This window comes from Ascidiella aspersa, chromosome 9 (assembly GCF_963924565.1).
Source record: "Ascidiella aspersa chromosome 9, kaAscAspe10.2, whole genome shotgun sequence".
Taxonomy (NCBI): Eukaryota; Metazoa; Chordata; class Ascidiacea; order Phlebobranchia; family Ascidiidae; genus Ascidiella; species Ascidiella aspersa.
Window position 1 is genome coordinate 16,134,046 of NC_139455.1, and position 25,361 is coordinate 16,159,406.

The 25,361-nt window shown below is 36.2% G+C and overlaps 1 protein-coding gene across 1 annotated transcript; it reads right to left on the minus strand.

The window, feature by feature from the left end:
- Positions 1–200: 200 nt before the first annotated feature.
- LOC146133246 (integrin alpha-M-like) lies at positions 201–24,412 on the minus strand. The gene is made up of 27 exons (XM_083397695.1): positions 24,173–24,412; positions 23,306–23,430; positions 21,369–21,427; positions 21,000–21,129; positions 20,274–20,397; positions 17,419–17,522; positions 16,762–16,942; positions 13,097–13,275; positions 12,492–12,559; positions 12,081–12,240; positions 11,763–11,848; positions 11,313–11,558; positions 10,796–11,008; positions 10,302–10,605; positions 9,933–10,087; positions 8,832–9,052; positions 8,129–8,270; positions 7,827–7,925; positions 7,366–7,454; positions 6,936–7,028; positions 6,723–6,837; positions 6,449–6,559; positions 5,859–5,993; positions 5,430–5,543; positions 3,764–3,853; positions 2,874–3,008; positions 201–2,232 (listed from the first exon to the last, which is right to left on the minus strand). The coding sequence occupies exons 1-27, from the start codon at positions 24,337–24,339 to the stop codon at positions 2,104–2,106; spliced, it is 3,774 nt and encodes a 1,257-aa protein (XP_083253821.1). The 5' UTR covers positions 24,340–24,412; the 3' UTR covers positions 201–2,103.
- Between the last annotated feature and the right edge of the window lie 949 nt (positions 24,413–25,361).

Genomic DNA, 25,361 nt, shown 5'->3' on the forward strand with positions numbered 1-25,361 from the left:
TTGTGGTCCGAACAACGATAATACACTTTATGCGGCTCATAATAAATTATTGAGTTTAAAATGCGGCTCATCAAGTATACATCCTGAGTTAGACTATGCCGTAATTAAGTAGCCCATTCGCTTTTTTCTTGACAATCGACAAAAACTAAGAATTACTTTTGTAATAAAAGAACCCTGACATAAAAAGCCCTGGACGAAAATAGGAATAATAGAAGTACACGAAACACTTAAACTGACAAACTAGCACCGCACAATACCCCTGGAAAATGTAATACGGGCCATTCCCCCTGGCAAGATATTCAATCACACACTCTCGCTGTCTATTTTTTTTATGGATCACTTTTTACAGGGAAATTCGTCAAGTTGTAGCGTGAAAATTTTAAAATATTGAACCATGAAAAAACATTTGGAAACCCTAAAAAAGGGTATTGCAATGGTAGGCTACAATAAAAACTTAAGGAAATGAAGTAAAAAAAATCACAAATGTAGGGAAAAAAAACGAAAATACAATATAACTTTACTCTCCACAGAGAAAAATGGATTATTTTATTAACTGAAAAATATTTTAGTCAAGTTTTGATAAAAAAATTATAATGCAAGCAAGATGTCGCTCATTGGGCTTCAATAACATATGCGGAGTAAAATTAGGAAGGCTATTAGAATCACAGCCCCCTTTCCAATAAACAAACCAGACATAGGTTGGATTAGTTATTCGAAAAAATTGATCTTTCATAAAATTGAGCGAACAGTCATAAATTTCCCCCACAAAATTACGAGCGAATTATATGCCAAACAAACAAAACAATTTTTGTGCAACTCAATAGAGCTATTTTTTATACATTTTTGCGAAAAAAAGTTTTCTTTGCGATGAATATACATAAAATAATGCGGAAATACATAAAAGAACAAATTCGCGCATTTTGGCTCCCCAGACAAAAAACCAGACCAAGCACGAACCCTTGCGAAGAACAATCGAGAAATCCAATAATAAAGCACAGTACATCGACACGTGGAAACATAGCATAAAATATAATGCACAATTAGGTGAGCATATTTTTGACTATACCTCGTTTTAAAGATTTAAAGTAAAATAATATCGGATATTAAAGAGCAGGAATGGCGAACCACTGTCCTGCAAAAATGCTTATTCGTGCAGAAAAGCAGTTAACTAAAAGCATATTGTTTATCGTAAAGGGTCGCAATCCTTTAAAAGGGTGGCGATCCAGGTATATTTCATAGAAATCATCCAAAAACCTTGAAATTGACACAGACAATAACACTTAAAGCAGCAAAGTTTCGCGTAAAATTAACATATAAACAAATATATGACCCACTTGTGCTTTTTGTAAGGGTTAAGGTCGTGTTTGTGACCCGCACGATGAAACGGTTCGCCATCTCTAGTATAGAGAATGCTGGATACGTGTCATACACAAGCTTAAGATTGTGAACTTAAAGCGAACTGGCACTCTGTTTATATAGCTGCAATGTCAAATTCAGTTTATTTCTATTTTAGTGGAGTGGCTGTCTTATAGTCGGAAGAACTAAATTAATTTTTATTTTGCTGCATAGCGGGATTCGTATCGATTTACCTGTTGTAATAAAAAAATACAGGCCTGCATCTAAAGATAATACTTATAGTTATTAATGCGCCTTATATATTATAAAAAAAAAAAATATTAGTCACATAACGCAGCCGAAGTAACGGATGTCAGATTATAAAACGCAGCCGAAAGTAAAATTGCCTTAGTTCATCAGATCAGGTAACTGGTTTTACCCAAAAAAGTTATATTTCGATTAGGGAAGGTGGTTTAATGCTCATGTTGTAGTGTATTGCTCATGTAAGTTTACTATCCTTTACCAACGACAAAAATATCACAATCCTATAGCCATTCAATATAAATTTCATTAGTAAATCTAGTTTTAAATCGGTTGATTAAAAGGCCTATATATAGTCAAATGTTATAGACCAGTGGTTCTTAAAGTGAAAGGATTTCAAAGGAGTCCGCGCAATGTCAATATTAACCGGAGAACAACCTTTTTATTGAATTTTAGTGATAATTTTAAAAGTTAAATCGGTTTTTAACCGTTATTGAGCGACGAGGTCTACTCGTCTACTGTACTTCGAGTGACGTCAGCGCCCATGTCTTCCATCGGCCCAGGCTCCACAGCATTATCGTTGGCCGCTTTCGCCTCTTGCAGCTTATCCTGGTACTTGCTGTTGAAAAATCCGAGCTGAAAGAAAGATAAAGTAAGTCAGCAAAAATTTAAAATCAGGTCTCTTACCCCAGCTTTTCGGTATATTCGAAAGGCCCTTAATAAAAAAGTAATTACAGGAAACCTCCAACAGTGTTTGCCTAAACACACGAGTGTAACACACAATGAAAACGTTAATATAAGCCCATCTCCTGTTATAGATGCGGTATGGTCTCTTTCTGCAATACTAAAGCTGTCATATCAATGCAACGCCCCATCCTCAATGCTGGCTACGACGTCCTACAACTTTGCAACAATTTATTATACGCGTTATCTAAACACATCAATGTTTAAGAACATATAGTGTAAAATTATTTTAAGCATTTCATATTTTTGAGTTTGCAGCTCAATTTTACCGATTGATCAATATGCTACAATTAACACACATAGCTCATTTTTGTTGTACGGAGATTATTCTTTACCAAGTAAACAAACAATTTGTGTTAAAGGCGACGTCAATAGCAGGTCACCAAATTTCAACGGTATATTCCAAAACAAATTGCTAAGTTAAAACTTTTAACCGCGCCATCCATTATCAAATTGTTATGTTGCATTGTTATTACCTTTCCATAGATAGCCTGAGGTAATAAAAGGCTTTTATAATAAAACATAAAAAGTACCTTCCACATTGCCAGGGTAACAATAGCAAGAAGAGCAACTCCACCAAGCACTGCTCCTATGATGGCTCCGATGTTGGTATTGTTTTTTACTTTTGATTGCGTGGCGACATTCCAACTCGTTACCAAGGTTGATGTCTGATAAATAAAGTACTTTGAATTCATGGGAGGAAAACCCGCTAGCGCGAAGAACAATCTAATGATGGCTAGTAATGATTATTCCCTATTCCGTAGTTCAAAGCTATTTCCGGTGAGTTTAGTTGCATGTTTAGAAATCTGTGTTGGTTTCCAATATCATAATGCGAGAAAAATACATTGCCCATAAATCCAATACTGTTTTAAAAACAAATGTGAAACTTTGTTTTAGTTTCAAAACTGCCTGTCATACGTAGGATTGTTTAAAATATTCTTCTTTGTAGCCTTGTAGTCGATTGATTCTCTATCGTTATTCGCAAACGAAAATACACCAAATTCGGTGACTTGGCTTTAGTAAACCTGATTCGCTGTTTTTAAACGACTTGACTTTAGTTGACTTAAGTATTTTGGTTAAATGTCCGCGATGGCATTCGAAGTCTTATTAAACACAAACTCCACCATTTTTATCAGTTCATACTGTGTAACAAGCTATTGTTTTCATAGAGTCTTTTAGCTGAATAAGTTTTCCCAAAAAGGACAAAAACATAATACTCACTGGTATAGGATCCCTTGTTTCTATTTTTACATTATTGTTCTATTAAACTCGGTTATAGAAATTTTACGGTTGATAATATCATATTTTGTGCCCAACTCCTGAAAAAGAAGTCAAAAGTCGGTTACACAAATATTAACGCGACCAATTTGGACATATAATAGCATATAGCGTAATTACAAACAAGCAATACCGTATAGCCTACCTGAAAAGTCTTTGCATTGACGGCTGGCACAATAGGCGAGGTTGAAGCATTGAGGTGAAAGAAGCTTGTCATCGCAGTCTTGACGCTTGGCTGTTCACAACACACAAATATATTACAGGGTTTTTACAGAAAAATTTGCGGAACAGGGTTTTTACAGAAAATTAACGGAAATATAACGAACCCATAGGACAAGTATGCATGGTCAATTAAGAATAATGTTTTAGCCTGGTTTATATCGCTTTGTAACCAAAGTCCTTCATTTAAACATGCTTTGGATACGACGTAACAATGAAGTGTGTCGAAATTTAAACAAATATTTTGTCTGTGTATAGGCACAATATCGCCCACAATATAACGGAAAAATTTATAACTATGCAAAATAACTTATACCCTTTATTGAAGGCAAAGTTACGAACAGACTACAGATAGTAACGGTGCTGTGATAGCTTTGTATAATTGTTTCAACACTGAGCCCAATCGTGACTCAGTTAACAAAGCAAAGGGCAGGTCTTTTGCTTCAATTGTTAAAGTCATAAAAGTCGCGGGCAGTACCTTACATCCGACTAAGCCTAATTGTCACTTTGTATTATGTGTATACACTAGACTTAGAGCAGTGCTTGTCAACCATTTTTGGAATGGTACACCCTTTTTACCTTTACTCAAAACGTATACACCTCAGTCCACGCAATACACCGAATCAGTAGTTATATTAATCGTAATAAGGATAAGCCGAAAAGCCATTGCAGACTCTTCACCGAATCTGTCGATCAATGATGCAAGCAGGGCAGACTAGAAAAACAACTAGCCTGCAGTGAGGTTCGAACTCACGACCTCGCGTCACATATGTGTGATCATGTTTCATTGGATAAGGATTAGCAGAGCATATTTTTATACAAATACAAAATTTCATCAATCATTAATGCGAGCGTTGCTGTTGAATTTTTTCAGTCAGTTGTGCAAGCCTAGGCAGAAGTCTTGTTTTGAGTGCTCCTCTTATAAGCGTATCAAATATCCTTAATATAATTTTTCTTGGTTTTAATTTCAACAAAAGCAGAAATTCAGTATAGTTTTTAACTCTGCCTTTTTAACCAAATATAATCGTAGTTCAATAAATTTACTGGTTGAGTAGCCCAAGTTACTTTTTTAAATGAGGCCCGCGGAACCAAAATATGTGACCGCGGCGTGTTTTGGTTTATGACGCGCACCACAAAACATTCAGTTGCAGGTTTTGAAAATTTGACTCAAGCCATTGTTGCAATTTGCAAACATATTTTGCTCAACTAAGGGGTCACAAACGTTTACTTCAGGTATTCTTAAGATACTATTTTGTGCTGGCAAACCTTAAACGTATACAGTACAGGAAAAACTGTAGATGCTTACTTTAACCTCGTTTATGTCGAATGGGTACAAAGTCGCGTCATACAACAGGTTACTACAGGTCAAACTGGTCGCACGATAATAAAATATTGTAGGAATATTACCTCACAATGGTCAGTGAGAAGTAACGCAATTGCTATCAGATGACTAGTCATCCTCGTATTGTCATGCGTTATCTTGTACACCCCTGTACACCCCATCAAAATGGGACACCCTTAAAAAATGATGGTACACCCTGGGGTGTACGAGACACCCGGTTGAAAAGCACTGCACTAGAGAACAAACTAACCTGAGCCAAAGTCGGTAGCCACAATTTGAAGAATGCTCGAACAACCAATTTGCTGTAAACTGATTGGTTGAAAACTTGACACGTGATTTCCCCGCAAACGACGTTACTGTAATTCTAAAATCAACATTTATTTCCTTTTTTAACGTAACCTAACTGACGTGTCCCGTTTGCAAACATTGTATTCAACTAATATACCTTACTTATTCAACATGTGACAAAAAACAAATTATTGTATAAAAACGGCCAATTATATATATATATGATGGACATTGATAGCTTTTGAGCTATTTCATCGAAGTAGGACATTGATGATGCTCTCATATATGTGAATATATTTATCTTTTAACTTCAAACAAATAGATTTTTAGTTTTTAAGTTGTGGTCTTAGTTTAATCCTACTATAGTCGTAAATTGAAATTAACTAATTACCGTTAAAGTTGGCAAAGCTGCTTGGCCCTTCGGAGGAAACTGTATTGCAAAGTTTGACGGAAACAGAGGCTTGTATGTGGGAATGTTCATCGGGTTTAACTTGTTCGCCATCCCGCATTGACAGGAAAAAGACGGCTTGAATTAAAAAAAATTAGAGGGGGGTTAATTGACAAATCCTGAATTTCTGCTCCACCGATTTGCATCATGTAATACAGCTGTAAAATGAGGTGATAGGCCTATAGAACTATGCCATTTTCATATAATAGTAAAACCAGAGAGATCGGACAGATTTTTCTCAGGGTTTGCCTTATCCAAAGAACATTACTGCCTTACAATTTCGTTTTATTCAATAATTTATAACTCTTGTATCATGACAAGCCGAATGAAGTACTTCGCAGCATTGTATATTTAAATTATTTTTTAAATCCATACCATTGAATAATTAATTATTCATTATCATCGGGAAGTCACGGGTAAACGAATACATATGAACCACAAGATTTACACTTAACAATTTACCGAAAATATCGCACTGCACTTTTGAGTATTCTAAATTGTGTATTCCCAACTTAAGCTCAATCCATACTTACTATGCATTGAAAATCATACAAGTAAAACAGGTAAAAGCCATCCTTGGTGGTGTTAGGCCACGTAAACTTCAGCCAGGCCGAAGATAACACGTTGGGTCCTCTGTTATCAATCTAAGCAGAACAAGAACCCAATAGAAACATTATATTAAATTCTAATTCAACAGTTGTACTTTCGCTTAACAAATCAACGTATATTTCTGCCTGCCAATCATTGCATTTCGATGGATATTAGAGTTAGATCAATATTGTGATACATTGTCTTAATTATTGTTACCGTGTATTCGTGCATGATGTTGGTTGTGTTTCCGCCTAAAACGGGATCAGTTAAGCTGTTTATGATGTTTGTTGAGGTTGAGTGATTGAATTCCAACGTGTTTGGTGTCGACAGCCTATTAAGCAAATCAACGATAACAAATGCGTTGCTGTTCGACTGTTCAGGCCATGTCTCGAATTCAGATGCTAAAGCATAATCTAAAACTCTACTTACGATCCAATCACAAGGTTGACATCATATTTTAAAGGTCGCGTGAAAGTGAAAATATTGTTTCCAGGATTGGAATCTACAGAAGAAGAGTTGGACCTACAATAAATGGATGAAACGATTTTTCACTAGTAATAGCCACATTATCCACAATTGCTGAATCTTGAGTAGACAGAAAAATAAAATACGTCTGTATAGTAAAATTACAGAAACTGTGAAATACGCTGATAACTTTATTTTTATTTTACGGCGTCCTTTTGTTTTAGGTTCGAATAACAGTTTCCGCTTGACCAAAAAAACATGCAAATTCGCTAAACATGAGTAGTAACAGATAAAAGGCTTAAAAGATTGCAAAAAAATATTCATGTAAAATATTGAATGGTTGCATATATTACACAACTTCTTTTTTCGCAAAAAAACAACAACGGCAACTTACTCCGAGTAAATTGTAGCAGTTATGTCCAAGGACTTCTGCGATGAGTAGACTGCTAAATCGTTTAGGGCAAACTTAAACACGATATCGCACTGAAAGAAAACAATAATCAGAAAACCCTGGAACATATTCATTATTGAAAGATATTTATAGATATAAATATATTTTGTTTTAAGTGCAGATGAGGAAAAACAGGAAATATTTTGCTCAGACTATTTTTAAAGGCAGAACATAATAATGAGCACAGTAAAGAAAGGTTTAAAAATAAATGGTAGCTGTAAGCAATTAATTTTGTTTCTGAGAAACTTTTGGAAGGTTGAAACCCGGTCCAATTTTACCTAATCATTATATGTCTCTTTTTTTCTCAAGGATGTCTTTGACTTAAATTTCGCCACTATATAGTTGCTATATTCGAGCGTTGCACGGACAACAACAAAAACGTTGAATAAAGGCAAACATAATACCTTTGAGTTGTTTTCAAACAGAGAGGCAACCTTGTTGATCAAGACGATGCTTCTGCCTAAACCTTCGATTGATGATTTTACAACACAGGGGCTGCTCACCTTAACCAATATAAAAGCGTTTTACTATAGTTGAGGCATAATTGCCCAACCAAGAAAAAATATTATGAATGTGATAAAAAACCAATAAAATAAATTATATTGCTAAAAGCGATAAAAATGTTCAAAACTCCGACCAGCATTTTATACCAATAGTTGTTTACGGGTATGCATAGACATAGAGGTTCCTTTTCTCTGTCTTATACCAGAGTAAGCCTTAGGCCGGGCGACTGAACTAGTATCTTCGTGTGAAAGGAGTGATCTGGTCCTTTGTTGCTAATTGTGACGTTCAAAGTCATCACAGCCGGCGTAGCTCCAATCACGTATGTCGCGGTCGACATTGGAATCCTGAAGTATTGTCATAAGGTTAAAGTTTCAGAAAATGATGATAGTAAAATAGGTATAAGTATTTTACAAGTTCTCATAATGGGTCGCCCTTATTTTAACATCAAGATAATCAGCATAGGGAACCCTTATCGTTATCCTGAAGTACTAATTCTCAGTGCTGTGACGACTGAAGTCCATGAATTGACTTAAGTAACTGTTTTCAAGGGACTTAACTTGAAATTAGGTGATTTCAGCAAACAAATTAAAAAAAAAACTTGCTTTTACAATGACTTAACTGGGACTTTGACTAGGGCGACTTGTTATTTTTTTTTAAAGACTTGGACTTACGCTTTCCTACATATGATTGACAAGGACTTAGTTATTTCAAACTGACTCATTGGCAACACTGCTAATTGTTTACATAAATTAAAAGCAATATTTTTTTAAATGTGTCCAGTTAGGAACATTTTGTGCCACGACATATTACATATTTTGATAATGTAGGTTTTTAATTTTAGAATAACGAACATTGTTTGTAGTAGTAGAAGGTAATTTTGAGTGCAAAGCAGTTGAAAAACTCACGAAGTTGTCGCTGCAAGGGAAAGATCGTGAACGCATTTGCCGTCGGCTCCCGTGCAACCAGTTGTCAACAGCAAATCAGTCTGCTTGAATTTGGCTGCAAGCGGATCAATTATGGGCGAGAGTACTCGATTGAGATGCGTGCTGGTCAGGTGGTAGCTGTACAACAGTCTCAACGACGAGTTGATGATGCTTGCGCCCAGTGAATTAGCATACGAAGCACTCTAAGAAATGCGAACAAACAATATCAAATTACAGGTCTACATATGGATGAATTATCAAAGAGTTTTTTAACTAATTTAACTACTAGGAACTACCAGAAGTATAAACATACAACAATTGAATTCCAATTTTTCACCGAAATGGAAAGGGAGATTGGGCGTACGCTGGAAACCCATAAAATATCATTGTAAATATAATATTGGCATTTTTCTATTGTATAATTAGTCTTGGCAGCTGTGTTTAGAAAAATAAATTCAGCAAAAAATGACTATGCACCAATGTCAGGTTTCATATGTGAAATGCTATTAAAAGACTCTATTCTTTAATCAGCTGATGCAAAAATTTTTTCAGGACTAATTTAAAAAATTTTAGTCAGTCTGCGAAACCACATAACGTAAAATATTGTCGATCGACATATAATTTATAGACGTTCCGCCAAAGTTGTTTAGATCTGTTGGTGTATGCCGAAAGTGGAAAAAGTTTGCCGAACACTGCTAGAACGGTTGTCTGCAACCTTTTTTGTTGTGGCCCAAAATATTTTTTCAAGATATTGATATTCACTACGTAACACCACTACGACAACAGGTATAGGTAACCTTAAAAACACCTGAAAATTTGTGTTTACATATTATACTTGGATAAAGCACAGTTTGATGAGATATTGCCTGGTGCCCCAAAAATGCACGGCATACACAGTGTGTGTTTTACACACCCAAGATTCCACGGCAGCCACGCGTCTTTCAAATACATGTGAAACACCATTACTGCAGTAGATCGCAGCCCAGCAAAAACGGCAAAAATTCTCACATATGATAGTTTGCCAAACACTAATACAGTATGTATTCAGGACAATTTGTAAAAATAACGGTTATGGTGACTTACGCTAAGTGTAATACGGTATGTAGTGCACTGAAGAGTTAAGTTCAAAAACATTGTAACGTTCATAACAGATGTTGCCCTTGCTTTTCCGAAGAAAATAACTCGTTTGTTGCTTTGCGTCGTAACGAGACTATCCAGGTCGAACACCGTCAACATTTCTTCACAAAATTTGAAGGTTAGTTTATAGCATATAAGTAGGCTACAGATTGTTTATGTCAATTGTAATTAAATATTATTACAACTATACAAATCCATACGTACTTTATGAAACATGTCAACTTGGAAAGGAAAAATCCTAACAAAGCGAACAAGCAAAATCATAGCAATCACAGATTTTAGTTTCTAAACACACAATAAATCAAGATTTTATACCTATTTTGGGTGGGTTGTTTTGTGCCCTTTGAACGGCTTTAATGCAGACCGTGACATCTGCACACGAACCATTGGAAAGCAAGCAATTAAGAAGATTAACAGTGGGCGGGTTTACAGTCACAGAGGCGGTCACATCGAGAATTGGCCTCGAATGAAGCGCGTACACTTTGTCGCTAGCTGGCGCTGACACGACAATGTCTGGGTAAGTGTCCGAATTGACATCCACGCCTTGCTGGCTTGGAGTTTTTACAAGGGCGTAACCAAAGCTTACGAGACCGACTGCCACTGTGCTTCCAAGTAGGCGCTGAAATAAACCAAAATCACATTTTTGTTATATTATACCTTGAACAAACTTCACTTGAAAAACTTGGATAGATGTAGAAAACATAGTGATGGAACCAAACGGCAAACAATCAAAATAAAAAATAGTGCCTCTTATTCAGATCACAGCACAGGGATAGATGTTTTAACATAGTCCGAAAGATAGTTTTTACCTGTTTATAATTTTCACTTAGGCCCCGCGCACTTCCGTAATACAAATAAATGGCTCCGCTGCTGCTTGACGTAAGGGCTTCGAGCGGCGCTCCAATCACAATATCGATGAAATTGTTTTTGTCGACGTCACCAACTGCAGTGATGCTCATTCCAAATCTCGCGGCAACCGCGTTAGACCCCGACAGTAGCAACGCTTGGTAGTTCGGTAAAACCTAAAAGTTTCATTGGTCATTTATGCTAATCAAACCTACAGACACATTTAAAAAGAGTATAACACCTTTTAAACTAACATTTATAACTAGAGAGGGAAAAGTATTGCTTATGGTGGTTTTTAATTGTGAAAAAGTTAATTGTGAATATTTGTGTGCGTGCTATGTTCTCTGCCCAAACGGATAATGTTTATGTTTTATTTTCCTGCATGTTTGGCCGGCTTGCATAAGCTAAAGAAACACAAGCTTTTTTGTACAACATTTTCTCAGGTCGGTTTAATTTTGGGCAACAAAAAGTCATTTTTACCCAGTTTATCGGGCCGGGATTTTTCGGATCGTTTATATAAACGAAAACCCTTCCTTGGTCGTAACCCTTCACGTCGCTGTAAAGGGGGGCAGAAACGAGTAGGTCGTCGTACGCGTCGTTGTTTAGATCTATTGTGAGAACTGAATGACCGTAGTAAGCTCCCAATTGCCATGTTTTACCGTTAGGGTGTAACGAAAAGAAATTTGAAGTCGGAGCTCGAATTTGATCCACCAGTGAAAAAACAACCTACATCAGAAATAAGGTATTTATATTAGTTGTTAAAAATGTTAGTTACATTCAGGATAACAAAATTTGATAATACCATATTACGACGCTTTTTTGTTTTAGTAGAAACGTTCAGTCTGTCTTGATAAGCAAGTATTTTACGTTATTGCTTTGAAAACATATTGCAATTTAAAATATTAAGTTTGGATACAATTTTTTGTTTACCTGTCCTCTGGATTGGTACCGTGGCATTCCACTGGCAACAAACATACGTGAGCTTCCAAGGTACTTGCCACTAGTAACCGAATAACCTAAAAAAACAATGGACCTTTCAACATTAATTTAAAAACACGAAAATATAGGTTTTGGAGTTATAACGGTGACTTCATATGGATAAAGCTTGTTTAACTTTTACCAACAACGCTCAATGTTTTGATTTCGCCATGTCAAATATCTTCACATTTAAACAAACACATCTTCTTATATTTGCGTTCTACCTATTTTTTCACTGTTACGTTGATTGATAAAATGGCAAGCACTTGCCTAGGTAGGAATCTCGTAGTTGACTGACGTTCTGTGGACTCAGTATGGTTTCCAGACCGGTAAGTTTGAGTAGTGGCGGCAGTTTATCGAGCGACTGGTAAGCGGCGAAAGATCCAGCTCGGTCGTACGAGCCGACAGCCCCCACGATAGGGTTGGAATTCTGAACAACGAAACTTGTTAAACTGGATTTATGATATTGAATTAAATGGCCAATAGAGATGTGATTTGTTAAAGGTTTGATTCCCACTTAATTTTATAAAATGTTAATTTAATATAGATTGTATCTATAAAATGGAACGACGAGAATCATGGACGATATAATTACAGAGGCGGTTTTGACTTGATCGGTGCTGTATCCCAACAAACATGTCTATATAATATCGAAAACTAATTATGTATTCGTTAAAATACCTTAGGTGTGTGCATGGAAAGGCCAAACTGTCCGTTTAGAAATTGAGAGGTTGTGTTGGAAACTTTACCTGCACACAAACAACAACAAAATATACCAAAACAACGCTTTAAGTTACTCACTGAGTCAGGGGTTGGCTAACCAGTCAGAGACCGCGGATGCATTTTTTACTTTGCTAACCAGTGAGATGATACATCTAAAAAGTAAATATTACTCGTTTTTCATCACTTGCACAATTACCTCCGCTCCGTTGTATTTGTTGTAAATGTTGGACATTAAAAATGTTAAAATTAGGCGACATACAGCGTATTTCTATGCACATTTGTGTCAAGCAAATGCATTACGTTTACGCTGCGACCAAAATACTAAGTGTAAGAATTACAGCGAAGCTTTGACGACCCAATTCTCTTTATTAAACTTTTTGTAAGCCTAGAAGAGCCGCATTTGGCTGGCCACCCCATCACTTCTAAAATAAGTAGAGTTAACAGCAGTTTACTCGTATCACTAAATTGGCTATAAGATTAAATAGAACTATCATGACTTGGTGTTCTACACTCTACAGTCAAGTAGGAAGTACACTTGCTATCCTTTTGCTATATGCACTTACTCTCCAGCCGAACAGTGGCTGACGCAGTAATGACTTTGGTTAGGGTGGCGAGAATCGAATCGAGCTGATCGAAGTTAGTTACTTGAAGTACTCTATTTTTTTCTCCGGCGATTTCTTCTAGCTCATTTTCGTCCAATTTACTGCCGACACCCACCGCAACCATCGTGATGTTTTGCTTCCTGCAGTTAAATTAAGCAAGTTTAAACAAAACATTTTTTTTATTCTAAATGTTTACATATAATGCAAAAAAATATCTTGCGTGCCTGAAAACCACAAAGAACCTCATTTTTCTTCAAAGTAAGCGTTAAGATTATTAATTGAATTATATCTTCAATCCCCAAAAATCTTTTTTGTTTTTTAATTTTATTTCCGTAGCGTAATTTGAACAAGTTTTCAGGCGCATTGAACAAGTTTTCAGGCGCATCCCTGATGGACTAATACAAATTTTAATTTGTCCTCGTAAAACGTGACACGACACTTTTTCGCTCTCAGTTTTATTTTATCTGTTTTAGTCGATGGGAGCTGATTCTGTAGACAATATTTTAATTGGCGAGTAAATTTTTTTTTAATATCTCTTTTTGTCTACGGCAGTGGTCGGAAAACCGCCGCGGCACAAATGTGAGCCTTTTAGCCATGTATAGTGGGCCGCGGGCTACGTTTGAAATACTTTATTTCTATCATGTAGTTGTGGGTCGCATTATAAACGTACAGACCTTGCACTGTATTTTGAAAGTTGGTGTATTTTAATCTTTTTTTTTACATCACAAGACCTCCAGGTCATGGCCTTAAATACCTAAACTATAATTTTAGCCAAGCGTAGGAACACACAATTTATTTTCGTGCTACGCTCGAACTTTTGTCCGTTTTTACTTTTATCCATTCATCTCAAAGGCGATGTACATTCTATGGCATCCTGCGTTGTGTGAATCATAAACTCTGCAGTTTGTGTTAAATTAAACTATAAATGCTGTTGTTTGGAGAAATATTTTAATTAAATCTGTTTTATGTGGCTCATACGTCACATATCCTATAAATTAATTTAGTTTTGTCAATTTAAATAAAATAACGCAATTTTGTTCGCTCTACGCGCTCTAAGACTGCGTTTTAAGTATTTTAAAGATTAATTTTATCACGATGTAGCTTTGCGACGTCAAATTTACATGTTCCCAATCCAAAAAAAAATCAATAAAAATAAGACACATGACACCTTTTGGCTAATATTATTTCATCAAAAAGAGTTTAAACATACTAGAAATATAATTCGCATCCAATGAAAACCTTAAGATAAAGAATAAAAATTCCCCATGAACAATGAACATCTAGTCCGCCGTGTTCAGTCCCAATTGTTCCAAATGTGGTAAATCAACGTGTATATTCTTAAAATTCATTGGTAATCTCATTTCAATTTTGTTAGGTTGTTAAACAAACAGGATGTGTTTTTCGTCACAAGCAGGTTGTCCGAGAAAACACGAGCTTGTCCCAACATGCCCCGTAACGAAGTACATTCGGACATTCGTGTGCCTTTCAGTTCAGTCACATTTTGCGCATATCCGTTTTTTTGATTTGTTTATGTATTTATGTTTTCTGGGCAGAAGATTGGCCTTTACGCAAAATTTATACACGTATGCCTAATTCATAAAAATTGGTTAGACCAGGGTTTCTCAACCCTGGCCCTCGCCCCCCTGGGGGCCACAGAGCGGTAATAGGGGGTGGGGGGGGGGACCGGAATAACTCTCCAGCTAGATATTGAGAAAACCAAAGTGTTACTATTTTAAAAATTTACCGTTTTGTAACACATTTTTCTGACACCTGCTTTGACTAGTCAGTAGGGATGTTTAAAGTGGAATATTGAATTATTTTTATTCGTTTTACCGCGGAAAGTTACGCCTAATTGGTCGTTCGTGAGCGCCAATGTTGGTTAAAGACCTGCTGCTGTGGCGAAACAATTACTGTGCTGCTTTGTAGATAGTCATGTATCGTGCGACGTCAGCGTTTTTTTCGAGCAGCCAATTATTACTTGCCGATACCCTTGGCCTAACCATAAAGTGTCCGACAAATGGTGTTAGGCGAGCAACTAGTGTGTATTTCCTGGTGCAACGGTTCGCAGTTTCCTTTAAGGGCGTTTAAATCACATGAAGTACGCTACCGGGTTATTCAAAGGGTCATTTTTAGGCCAACATTCAGCGGTTTGTGCAGCTTAGGCTAATAGTAACGCATTAATAAAACGAAAATCGAGTAATCATCTCGACAAATGTAGTGACATCGCTTGGCTCAGTACAAAACAGAGCCGAATATAAAAATAGTTTGGCAAAGTCGAAGAACAAAATTTGTAATGACTCACTAAGTTAGTTTAAATTAAAATGACTTATGTGTTAATTTTTTAGAAAGTAAGTGCATTTATTCGTTGATTAATGGCTGTATTGGTTATTAACGTAAAGAAGTAAAACAAGTGAAAAGACTTAAACACAGTGCTTGGTATTTTTTAAGCAGGGGGCCACGAGGGTCGATGGCCTTTCAAAGGGGGCCACGAAGCATAAAAGGTTGAGAACCACTGGGTTAGACAATTAGAAAAAAACGTATACGAGCCATCCCTGCATGGTCTCCCTCACATAAATAGTTTTTTGACCATAACAATATTCCCAAACCGCTTCACTGCCGATTAGTTTATTTGAATACTATTAAATACCGGGCGTAACCTATAGATTAATTATAGAGTATTTACTACTTTAATTCTGGTGACGGAGTCCAGGCTTTGTCCTGGCGATGTTGAGTAATTACCCGCTGCCATAAAAACGATGTTTTGAAACATCTACCTGAATTTTACTTGGTTAAACTAAATGTAAGAATCAACCACGCTCTTTCGTTTTTGCTTATTACTTTGTAACATGTCCGCGCAAATATAAAATAGCGCCGTGTGATAGCTGATGATTATAAAATAAGAATGTGGTAAATAGAATGTAACAAAAAATAAAGCGTAACATCTTTGTTTAGGGCCGAAAAAAGCGAAAATAGTTTGTAATGTCATAACATTTTTACTTATGCCTTACATGTTGCACTATGTATACTTAACACTACGCGTTCGGTAAATATAAATTTTATAACATGTGACGTTAATTTTTTACATTTTGCGGTGGTCGGAAAACATGGAGCCTGTATTGTAAACAGCAAAGGCGCTGGGGCGTAGCGTAACAAGTTTCCCACTAATTTACCATTGCCTCTATGTGTTAATTTGCACGCACACACATAAAGCACCGTTGCAATGGCCTATCCCCTATAGAGATGGATGTCAAGGGGAGAGGCCGCAATTAAAAAGTCTTAACGACCCTTAATTAAACGCAACATGTCATAGTTTATGTTTTATGCAGTGGTTTATAAGATTTTTTCATTAAACGCAACATTTAGTTTAACAACGAAGAGTCAACACGTATATGATAAAACATCACATACAATTAGTGTATGAACATTTTTATTTGAAGCAGCCTATAACGTATACCAGCTCATGATATATTTTAACGAAACCTAATAAGATATTTACATGAATAAACCAGACCAAGCATCCAAAAAATGTGCAGTTCTATTCGGATTGTTTGTACATATGACAAACTTTACAGCTGAAATAAATGCGTGTTATTCCATACAACTGGACCAGGTATGTTTCAACTCACCTAGCATTTTCTGCTTCCTTTTGAGTAAGACTGTGGCTGTTGGAATGTCCATCGGTGACAACGATCATCAGTTTCGAAACTTCCTTACGACCGTTTCTTTTAAATTCTTTCACGGCTCGCTTGATGCCTTTGTTCGTCTTGGTCAAAAGACCAGACTTGTACTTGATGTTAGAAACAGCCTCTGAAAAGTTGGTAGTGTTCAAAAACAACCCATGAAATAAGAAAATTATAAATCAATCCGAAATTAAAAAGACTATAACGCATGTGGGTAGTTTCTCAAACTAACAGACAAGTTAAGACATTTTTATAAGTATTAATACAGACTTGTGAGCAACTTATTTTTTGTACGGCTATTAATAATTCAAGAGATATAATTATAGTCCCCCTATATAGTTGCGAATTGGTGGTCCATTTAGATAAACCTAAAACCGGTAACCCAACATGAAGAGGTTATATTAGGATAATTTGGTTTACTCTGAGAAAGTTAGCCAGGAACCGGTTCTGCGAACATTTTACATTTTAAGATGTGATTCGCGCCAACCAGTGCGAAATGGTTGAATCCTACACCTGGTTATGGACCTCCGTTATTCTTGGCTAACACAAAATGAGTTCATATGATACTGTGGGTAATTTTTTTGTGGTAGCATTTTTTCATACCTTTAAGGTTGTGGTAGTAGCGCTCTTGAAGAACCACCGGGAGATATACATATTCGCCAAATTTCACCAGTCCGACGCGAATTTGTCCCGCGTTAATACCGTTTCTGTAACATAAATACCAAGGTAGAACACACACAGGTTCGTTGTTCATTTGCAAAACAATGACATATATATATATATGTTTAGTTTAAATTTGTTTAAGCTATGCCTTGACATTATAGTATAGGGCTAGGCCCTCTGGAAGGTTGCGCTTTATGAAATTTTCTATTTACAAGATGAAATACCCGGCGTTGCTAAGGTTAAAAGATTTTCTAACTGATAAAGAACTAATGCATATGGTTGTACCTGCTACGTAATAAATTACACCTGTAATACGCGCGTTTATTTGAGAAATCAACTTGGTTACTGCCTGGTTAAACATAATGAAACAATCCATTGTGATGTGAGGTCTTTATCACTATTGCATATTACGCTTTTTCGGTTTAATAAAGAGGTGGTAACGTAATCGGCCCTCAACATATATCACCCATAGAGTTATCTATAGCGATACACACTCGGTAAATAGAAATTTAACATAATCACATAGTAAGTTTTAAAGCCGTGTGTTATAAGCAAGGTTGGGGAGTCGGTTAAGACTCCCGGATCCGACTCCGGCCAAAAGAATAAACCCGAGTCCGACTCTGGTCGAATGTGTGATTTTGTCGAGTCCTGATTCCGGCCCTGACAGCCTGTATTTGGCCAGTTTACGTAACCAAAATAGCATGGATATTCAGCAATCCACTTATAGGGGTGTCGTTTAATTCGTTCACTCACAATATATGGTTGGAAAATATCCCACCATTCCACTTTTACAATTTCCAGTTGGCGGCCTTATCAGTTTAAAAATTTGATACTGCGCATGCGCACGTCGGACTCGGGACTCGGGTAGTTTAACAAACCTACTCCTCGAGCCCTCTTCCCTAATCCGACTCCGACTCAGCAGCCGTGATTATAAGCTGTTTTGAAAACCACCACTAACAAACTAAACCGAAAATTTACTGTTTACACTTGATAAGTTAACACTGTTCTAAAAACACTGAGCATAAAACTTTGCAAAGGCGATGACTTTTACTTTTATTATTACGGTCACGCTGAATCAAAGTAGGCTATGTTTAGGACGTGTGGCGTGTAGTATAGGAGTATTTGTTCCACTCGTGTGATATTCAAGCAAACTCGTAATCCCGGTACCAAATGGCGTACAACGTAACAAAAATCCGTGTCGTATTTAAAAGTGAAAATTGCTATGACGATATTTAAGAGCGATACGACGACCCGCGCTTGTCAATCCGGAACGCTGATACATGGCGCTACACGTTCGGTAGCAATAAATTTCATAACATGTGATGTGTTTAAAAATAGAGTTAGCATCAATGATCGACAGATTCGGTGAATCTGCAATGGCTTTCAGTGTACTATTGATATGTAAGCCGTAATCGTTGGTGAAAAACCTGCTTCAGAAGGGCTAGATCTCAGTTGTTAACACTCATATGTGTGTACATATGTTTCATTGTATAAATTAAAGAAAGGTGATTTACCTTTGTTAGCTCAGTTATTCCAGCTCGTTAGCACTTTCAAGTTTTCCTCTAGCATTTCAACTTTTTTATTAAATGGTGTTATAAAAATCATAGGTGTGTGTCGTCTTTATAAACTTAAGTTTCACGAGACGGGACAGTATTATTCGCAAGATGGAACAGATGTAAACTATTTTACATTTCTTAACATTATCGATAGATTAAAGTGATGAGTATGCATAAGCAATGCAAATAATTTGTATTTACCCAAGTCAAAACATAACTTTCAACACTTCAACCATTTAAATACCAGTTAAATTAAAATAACGATTTTTAACAATGAAGACTGGAAGTTTAAAACCGACAATTATAAGACTATGCACAATGAGTCACTTGTTACGCACACTTTCCACGTGTCCATTCTCTGTACCACGTCTTCTATCGAGATTAAATAGTTCTCACCACACACGACACAGGACAAATATTTTTGGATGGCGTTCGTTTACGATTTTGTAGTATATCTTTACAGAATGAGTTTCGTTTTGCTTTGCATTGCTTCGATTTTTGTACGGTAATCTTGCTTTGTGTTTGCAGTTTTTTGTGTTTTGCACTTGTGACAACGGGTGGAGAGATCATAAAAAATGGATTTTAAATATGGATGGTTTTTCCTACATAATATAGTCAACGCTTCATTGGAAGTCAAGGCTCTTTTTCAACAGTTATAGATTTATCGATGGGACCACAAAAATGGAAGTTGCTGCAAAAGCCGCAAACTTATTTTCAGTAAACATTTCTTGGTTGGTCGGCCAGATTCCACATTTCCTAAATGCATTTGCAACTAGCGATAAAATTACACGTGACCAGGCCCCACCCAAAACTGTATATTTTGCCTACTTTATCTAATTAAATGCAAAACATTTCAGCGGTGTGCGCAAACCTAATTATATTTCAAGAATGTCTTAGCACATTTTGATAAAATCGTTTTAGCCCAAGAGCGTCGTCCGTGCGTCTCATTGCACTTGAAATGCCACTGTTTTCATTTCTGTATCTAAGCATATTTCAAACCTGTAATTGATGCTAACAAATTCGACAGCAACAAACCTTTGGTTGGCAATTGAATTGTTTATTAAACACAAACCATTTGGAAAAAATCATCTCGGAAAAAATCATCATCTCATTACAAATTCAACGTTTGGTTCGCAACTGAAGTGTTGTTTTAACACAAACTATTTAGAACGGATCATATCTCATAATCTTCGCCAATCGCGCCGCTTATGTAAGACATACAATTTTAACTATATTTACCTGAAATTATTCGTGACCGTGTTCACCCACGCTAATGCATCTTTAAAGGGTTGTTGTCTCACGCTTCCCGATTCGTCCATGACGAACATGATGTCGCCAACCAGTGTGTTCGAGCAAGTGGAAGCTAATACATAAAGGAGTTTATGGACTATTACATTCAATTGGCGTTTTATACTTAAGGCATATTTCAGGTGGCCAATTAGGGTTGCACTTATTTGCTTACATATCGCAGCAAAAAGTTATATCTACTCGTTTAAAAGTCATAAAATAAAATAACCGAATACATAAAACTACATTTCTTATCGACAAGACTGCACCACCTCTCTTCTTATGCTTTTGCAATATTTCTCCATCGCTTAACAGTATAATTTTGTTAACGCACAATTCAGCTTCGTATAGAGACCTGTATCATGGTCGTCTCAATCTTTTGCTGTTATTGTGATATTCGCCTTAGCGTGTATAATGAAAAAGTTACATACTTATAACCATTGGAATACGTTACATGTATATGCATTTGTGGAAATAGTTTTACTTAAACTATAAATAAGCTAAATGTGGCTTGTTAAAAGAATCTTGGTGTTTTAATAAGTGAAAAGCTATATTGATTGCTGATTTGTCTGTAGTTAAGCCGTGTTCTGGAGAAACTTCAGAAATGTTTTTTTAGCACTTCCTGCTCAGTTTGCTAATTTAAGCTGTGTATAGTGAAACAAGATTAAGAATGTTTACCAGCAGCGCAGGGATTAGGTACTTCGTACACGTCTGTTGAGTTAACTTGATAACATGCACCGTACATCCAAGGATCTGTGTTCGTCGAATTAGGACAAGTAGGCCTATAGCTGTATCCCGATCCGCAAACCTTAGGAAATGTGTCATCATTAGTAGAAAACATAGGGGATTTTCTTCTTCGTGATATAGGAATGCAAATTGGGATTTTATGCGACGTTAAATGTTTTTAGACATATTTTTAAAGACAGTTTGGCCATAAAAGTAAATGCTTTAAATTGTTTAAACGTAATGTTTAAACGTTAGATAAAATACATATTATTACGCACGTGGTTTTGTGGTTGGTATAAGATGTAACGTTTAACTACTAACCATGACTTCCTTTCCACTATAAGATGTATCAACAGATATTCCAATTGCTCCGACTTTCTCTAAAGTAAAACAAACGTTAAACGTTAGTAAAGGACAGTAATCCCTAAAAAAATTGAAACCTCATTTTGTTGCAAGTGTATAGCGCCACGTACTGCAACGTATAGGAATAAGTAAAACTGCATTGCCATTAAAAAGTAATATTTTCACATTACTTAGCCTTCTGCGAATATACGTAACAACGTGTTTTGGTTACATGAAATACCACTTTCTTCTTTCATAGTCTTATTTATCCACAAGAAAAACATATTTTTAAGAGGCTAGCAAATTTAAGCGGGCATGTTACAACGTAATATGTATTAAGCAATTTTTATTTTCAAATGGGATACTTTAAGTTGGAAGCAGCTTGGTAGCACACAACATTGCTTTTTGGTTACATACTTCTTGCATTGTACGGAAAACTGTGTACAAAGAGTAATTTAATCTTACAAGACGAATATTTGAATTTGATTTTTTACAGTCATGCAGACAATAGCAATAATACTTTGTACCACACCAGGCGATTCAATGTAGCGTTTGTTGTTTTACTTTTAGACAAAATTAGACAGAATTCGCAAAATATCGCTTTTATTGTCGCAGCTTGAGCAGCAATTTATATTCCAAACGGTTGACGGGTATATTTGACGTTAGACACAGCTAAAAATCAAATTAAAGTCTTCCCTTTTACGATTTAAAACTTTATGCTGAGTGTTTTTTCTATAAGAGAAACGAGCGCGCGTCTTAAGCGTGCGGCGTCGCAATATTTTTTAACATGTTCACAAACATTTATACTTTTAAACGGTCATGGTGTAGAAACTGATTTACTTCTTATGTTTAGTTGCTTTGACAAAATCACTGTGGTATATTGTTAAATTTTCATTTACCGAACGTGTATCGCTTTGCAGTCTAATGCGAACGATTCGCTTATAGCAGGTACAGTACAGCATATTATATGCTTGATGATGTCACAATAGACATGATAAAACACGCTATATTAACGAATATTAAAGCTTAATTAAAGACTAATAATGTTCAAAACATAGTCTAATGTTTAAAAACATTCGCTAAAGCCTAATGTTTAATAACTTAAGACTAATTTTCATTGCGGAGTGCGGACCCTCTGAAACTGCTCTACGGACCCCAGTTTAGTAACCGCTAAAATAGAGAAACATTGGGGGGTTAGTGGAGAAGGGGGAGGAAAAGATTTAAAGAAGAAGAATTGAAAGGGTAACATTTATAGTATAGGATTCGGTAAAAAATAAAACATAAGTTACGACATTGTGTTTTGAAGGAAATATTTTCACCTTGACGGTGCGGTGCATACCATGCAACTATGCCATTGAATTTAATGGTGAAAATAACGGCCCAAATAGACATAAAAAGCGACATGCTTCATTATTGTTATTTTCACCATTAAACTTATGAACAGATCCGTATATAGTGTTCCAAAAAATGCTATTGAAGTTTTGACAACTTAAAATATCCTAATATATTTTACTGCGCTTTGCATCAAAGGATAGCATCCTGTAAACATGAACATAACTCCTAGCAAATGCCGGCCTTTCACAATAAACCATAAACCACGGATTAACGATGAAAAAGGGTTTATATTGAACACTTTGATTGTGATCAAAAATGATTTCGTGTGGACTAGACTCAAATTTAGAACCAAACAAACGCTTTTTTTCGCGCTATGCGTGAACCTTTACTGCCTTACAGTCTTCTATAACAATGCGTTGTTTTAATCAATGTATTCTCGATACAGCAATATGTTTTTCAATCAAAAATTGTTTCGCCCTACTAAATTACAGATACAACAACCATACAAATTATTAAATACGTCCAACCTGATAAACGTACAAACAATGTAATCGCAATATAAGAACGAAGTCAAGACATACTTGTTGGAATTATATGAGTGCAAGTTGAATTCCTCGCCGAACACTTGTAGAATGCGCCAGGTGGTACCGTGGCCACACGAACCCCGTAAGTAGGAGCGCCAATGTAAAACGACGGCTCTTCAAACCTGAACATTAAAATTAGCTTTCAAAACATCGCCAAGTAAAATAAATTACATTAATCTCAGTTTGTAAAGACAATACATAAAACACTGTAGTACAGGCAACTTACGGCCCGCGGGCCAGATCCGGCCCGCCAACGCAAATCATCCGGCCCGCAACCTATTTTACAAACTGGGCATGGAGCGATATCTCATATTTTTCTTGCTATTTCAACTACGAAAAAGAAAATATTTGTTTGCGCTTTGCGTTAAGCTTGTTCCTCGATCGTGGGTAAATTCCAAACACCCTAGTTTTATCCCTGATCAACTGACGTTGCGGTGACAATAAGATGCGTAAAGATACAAAGCTAACATATAATGGCCCACGGAGACCTTTTTTAGTTTGGTTTTGGCCCGCGACTGGAAAAAGTTGCCCACCCCTGCTGTAGTACATGGTTTCCTAAACCGCTTTATAAATCGCATAATTTTATTGTATTGTATATATAATTGATCTTTACTTTATTTCCATTTCTTATCAATGGAATTACGGGAGGATTATCGTTGGCATAGAATTTGATGTGGTATTAATTAAGTGATATAAAATTAAACAACACGTGCCAACAATCACCACGGTATTATATGCACGGTGCCAGTGCATAAATTGTTTTAGGGAATGAATTTATAGAATGAACTCTTAAGTTTAATCTACGACTCCGCATAAGTCTAAATCGTTTTCAGATTCAACGTTTTGCCTATGAACAATACATACGGTACAATAACGGCAGTGGTTGAAGCACCGAAGTTTGAGACTATTCCAGAGGATGATTTTGGTGGCGCCATAACAGCCGGGTTGCGAGACTCGATATTTTGAGCCAAAGCGATATTAACTAAAATTAACGGCAGCGATAATAACAGTAATTTATATCTGTGCTCCATTTCTAAGGTATCTATATAATTAGATATATGCCTGCAAAATTAGAAACGTTAAGTTAAACAGCAAAGAGCTACTCCGCTGTTACGGCTCTTAATGCATTTGACTTGAAACTTCTTCAATAAACGATAGTTTGTTTGTAAGTATAGAACGCAGTTTCAGAGCTATTCAGCAAATTTCAGAGCTATTCAGCAATTGTAAATTATATTTAGAACGAATAAAAGGCGCCATTGTCTTTTTACACTTCCCTTTCGGTATGTGCTTCTAATAATTTCTTGTATACAGCATATGGCGGTCTAAACAACGAGTTTCGTAAATAGAAAATTGCGATTGAGACTCATCCTTTGTTTAATATTGAGTCTTAACTGGTACTGGTCTAACGTTTCACTGAAACCACCATTATAAAGAAGAGTTACTGCTTTGTGCCCGATTTTAATGACATTGATTAAAGACGAAGCAGATGAATAGAATGTTCAGGCACAATCACGAAATCCTTTGTTTTCTATAAAAAGAGATAACGCTTTCGGTTTGCCTGTACCGAATAAACGTGACGTCGTGTCGCATCCTAGTATTGTGTGTTGGAATAATATACTCTATAGCACGGTTTCCCAAACTTTTTGGACCACTGACCACTATTTGTGAATCTGTTTTTTCGCGAGCCGAAATACAAAACAAAGCAACCGAATTTTATTTATTTACTAAACTGACAACATCAGTTGGACGGTTCGTTTCTCATCTCTTCGTTTTACTAACTTGTGTTGGCAAACCGTTGGAATGATCTCAAAAAAGCCGCAAATTCCGAATGGCGATAAGAATATATTATTACGTCATAGACTAGGACTACGAGAATTTTTCGTAGTTAACTTTTTGACTACAACGAAGGCGCAACAAGTAAGATTCACGATACAGGATAAAGCTTTCGAAATCATTAAGTTTTGAATAACTGCTGCAGTTATCTTTGAAACGGTAAATACTGTTATGTGTGATCTTTTAATTTCTTGTCATACCGCCACAGGCCACCTGTGCA

Coding starts and splice junctions, on each gene's coding strand:
- LOC146133246 (XM_083397695.1), bottom strand. CDS start 24,339: ATGGAGCACAGATATAAATTACTGTTATTATCGCTGCCGTTAATTTTA. Junction 13,276..16,761: donor AAGGAAGCAGAAAATGCTAG/GTGAGTTGAAAC, acceptor ATTTAACTGCAG/GAAGCAAAACATCACGATGG. Junction 11,009..11,312: donor ATCCCGGCCCGATAAACTGG/GTAAAAATGACT, acceptor TGAAACTTTTAG/GTTTTACCGAACTACCAAGC.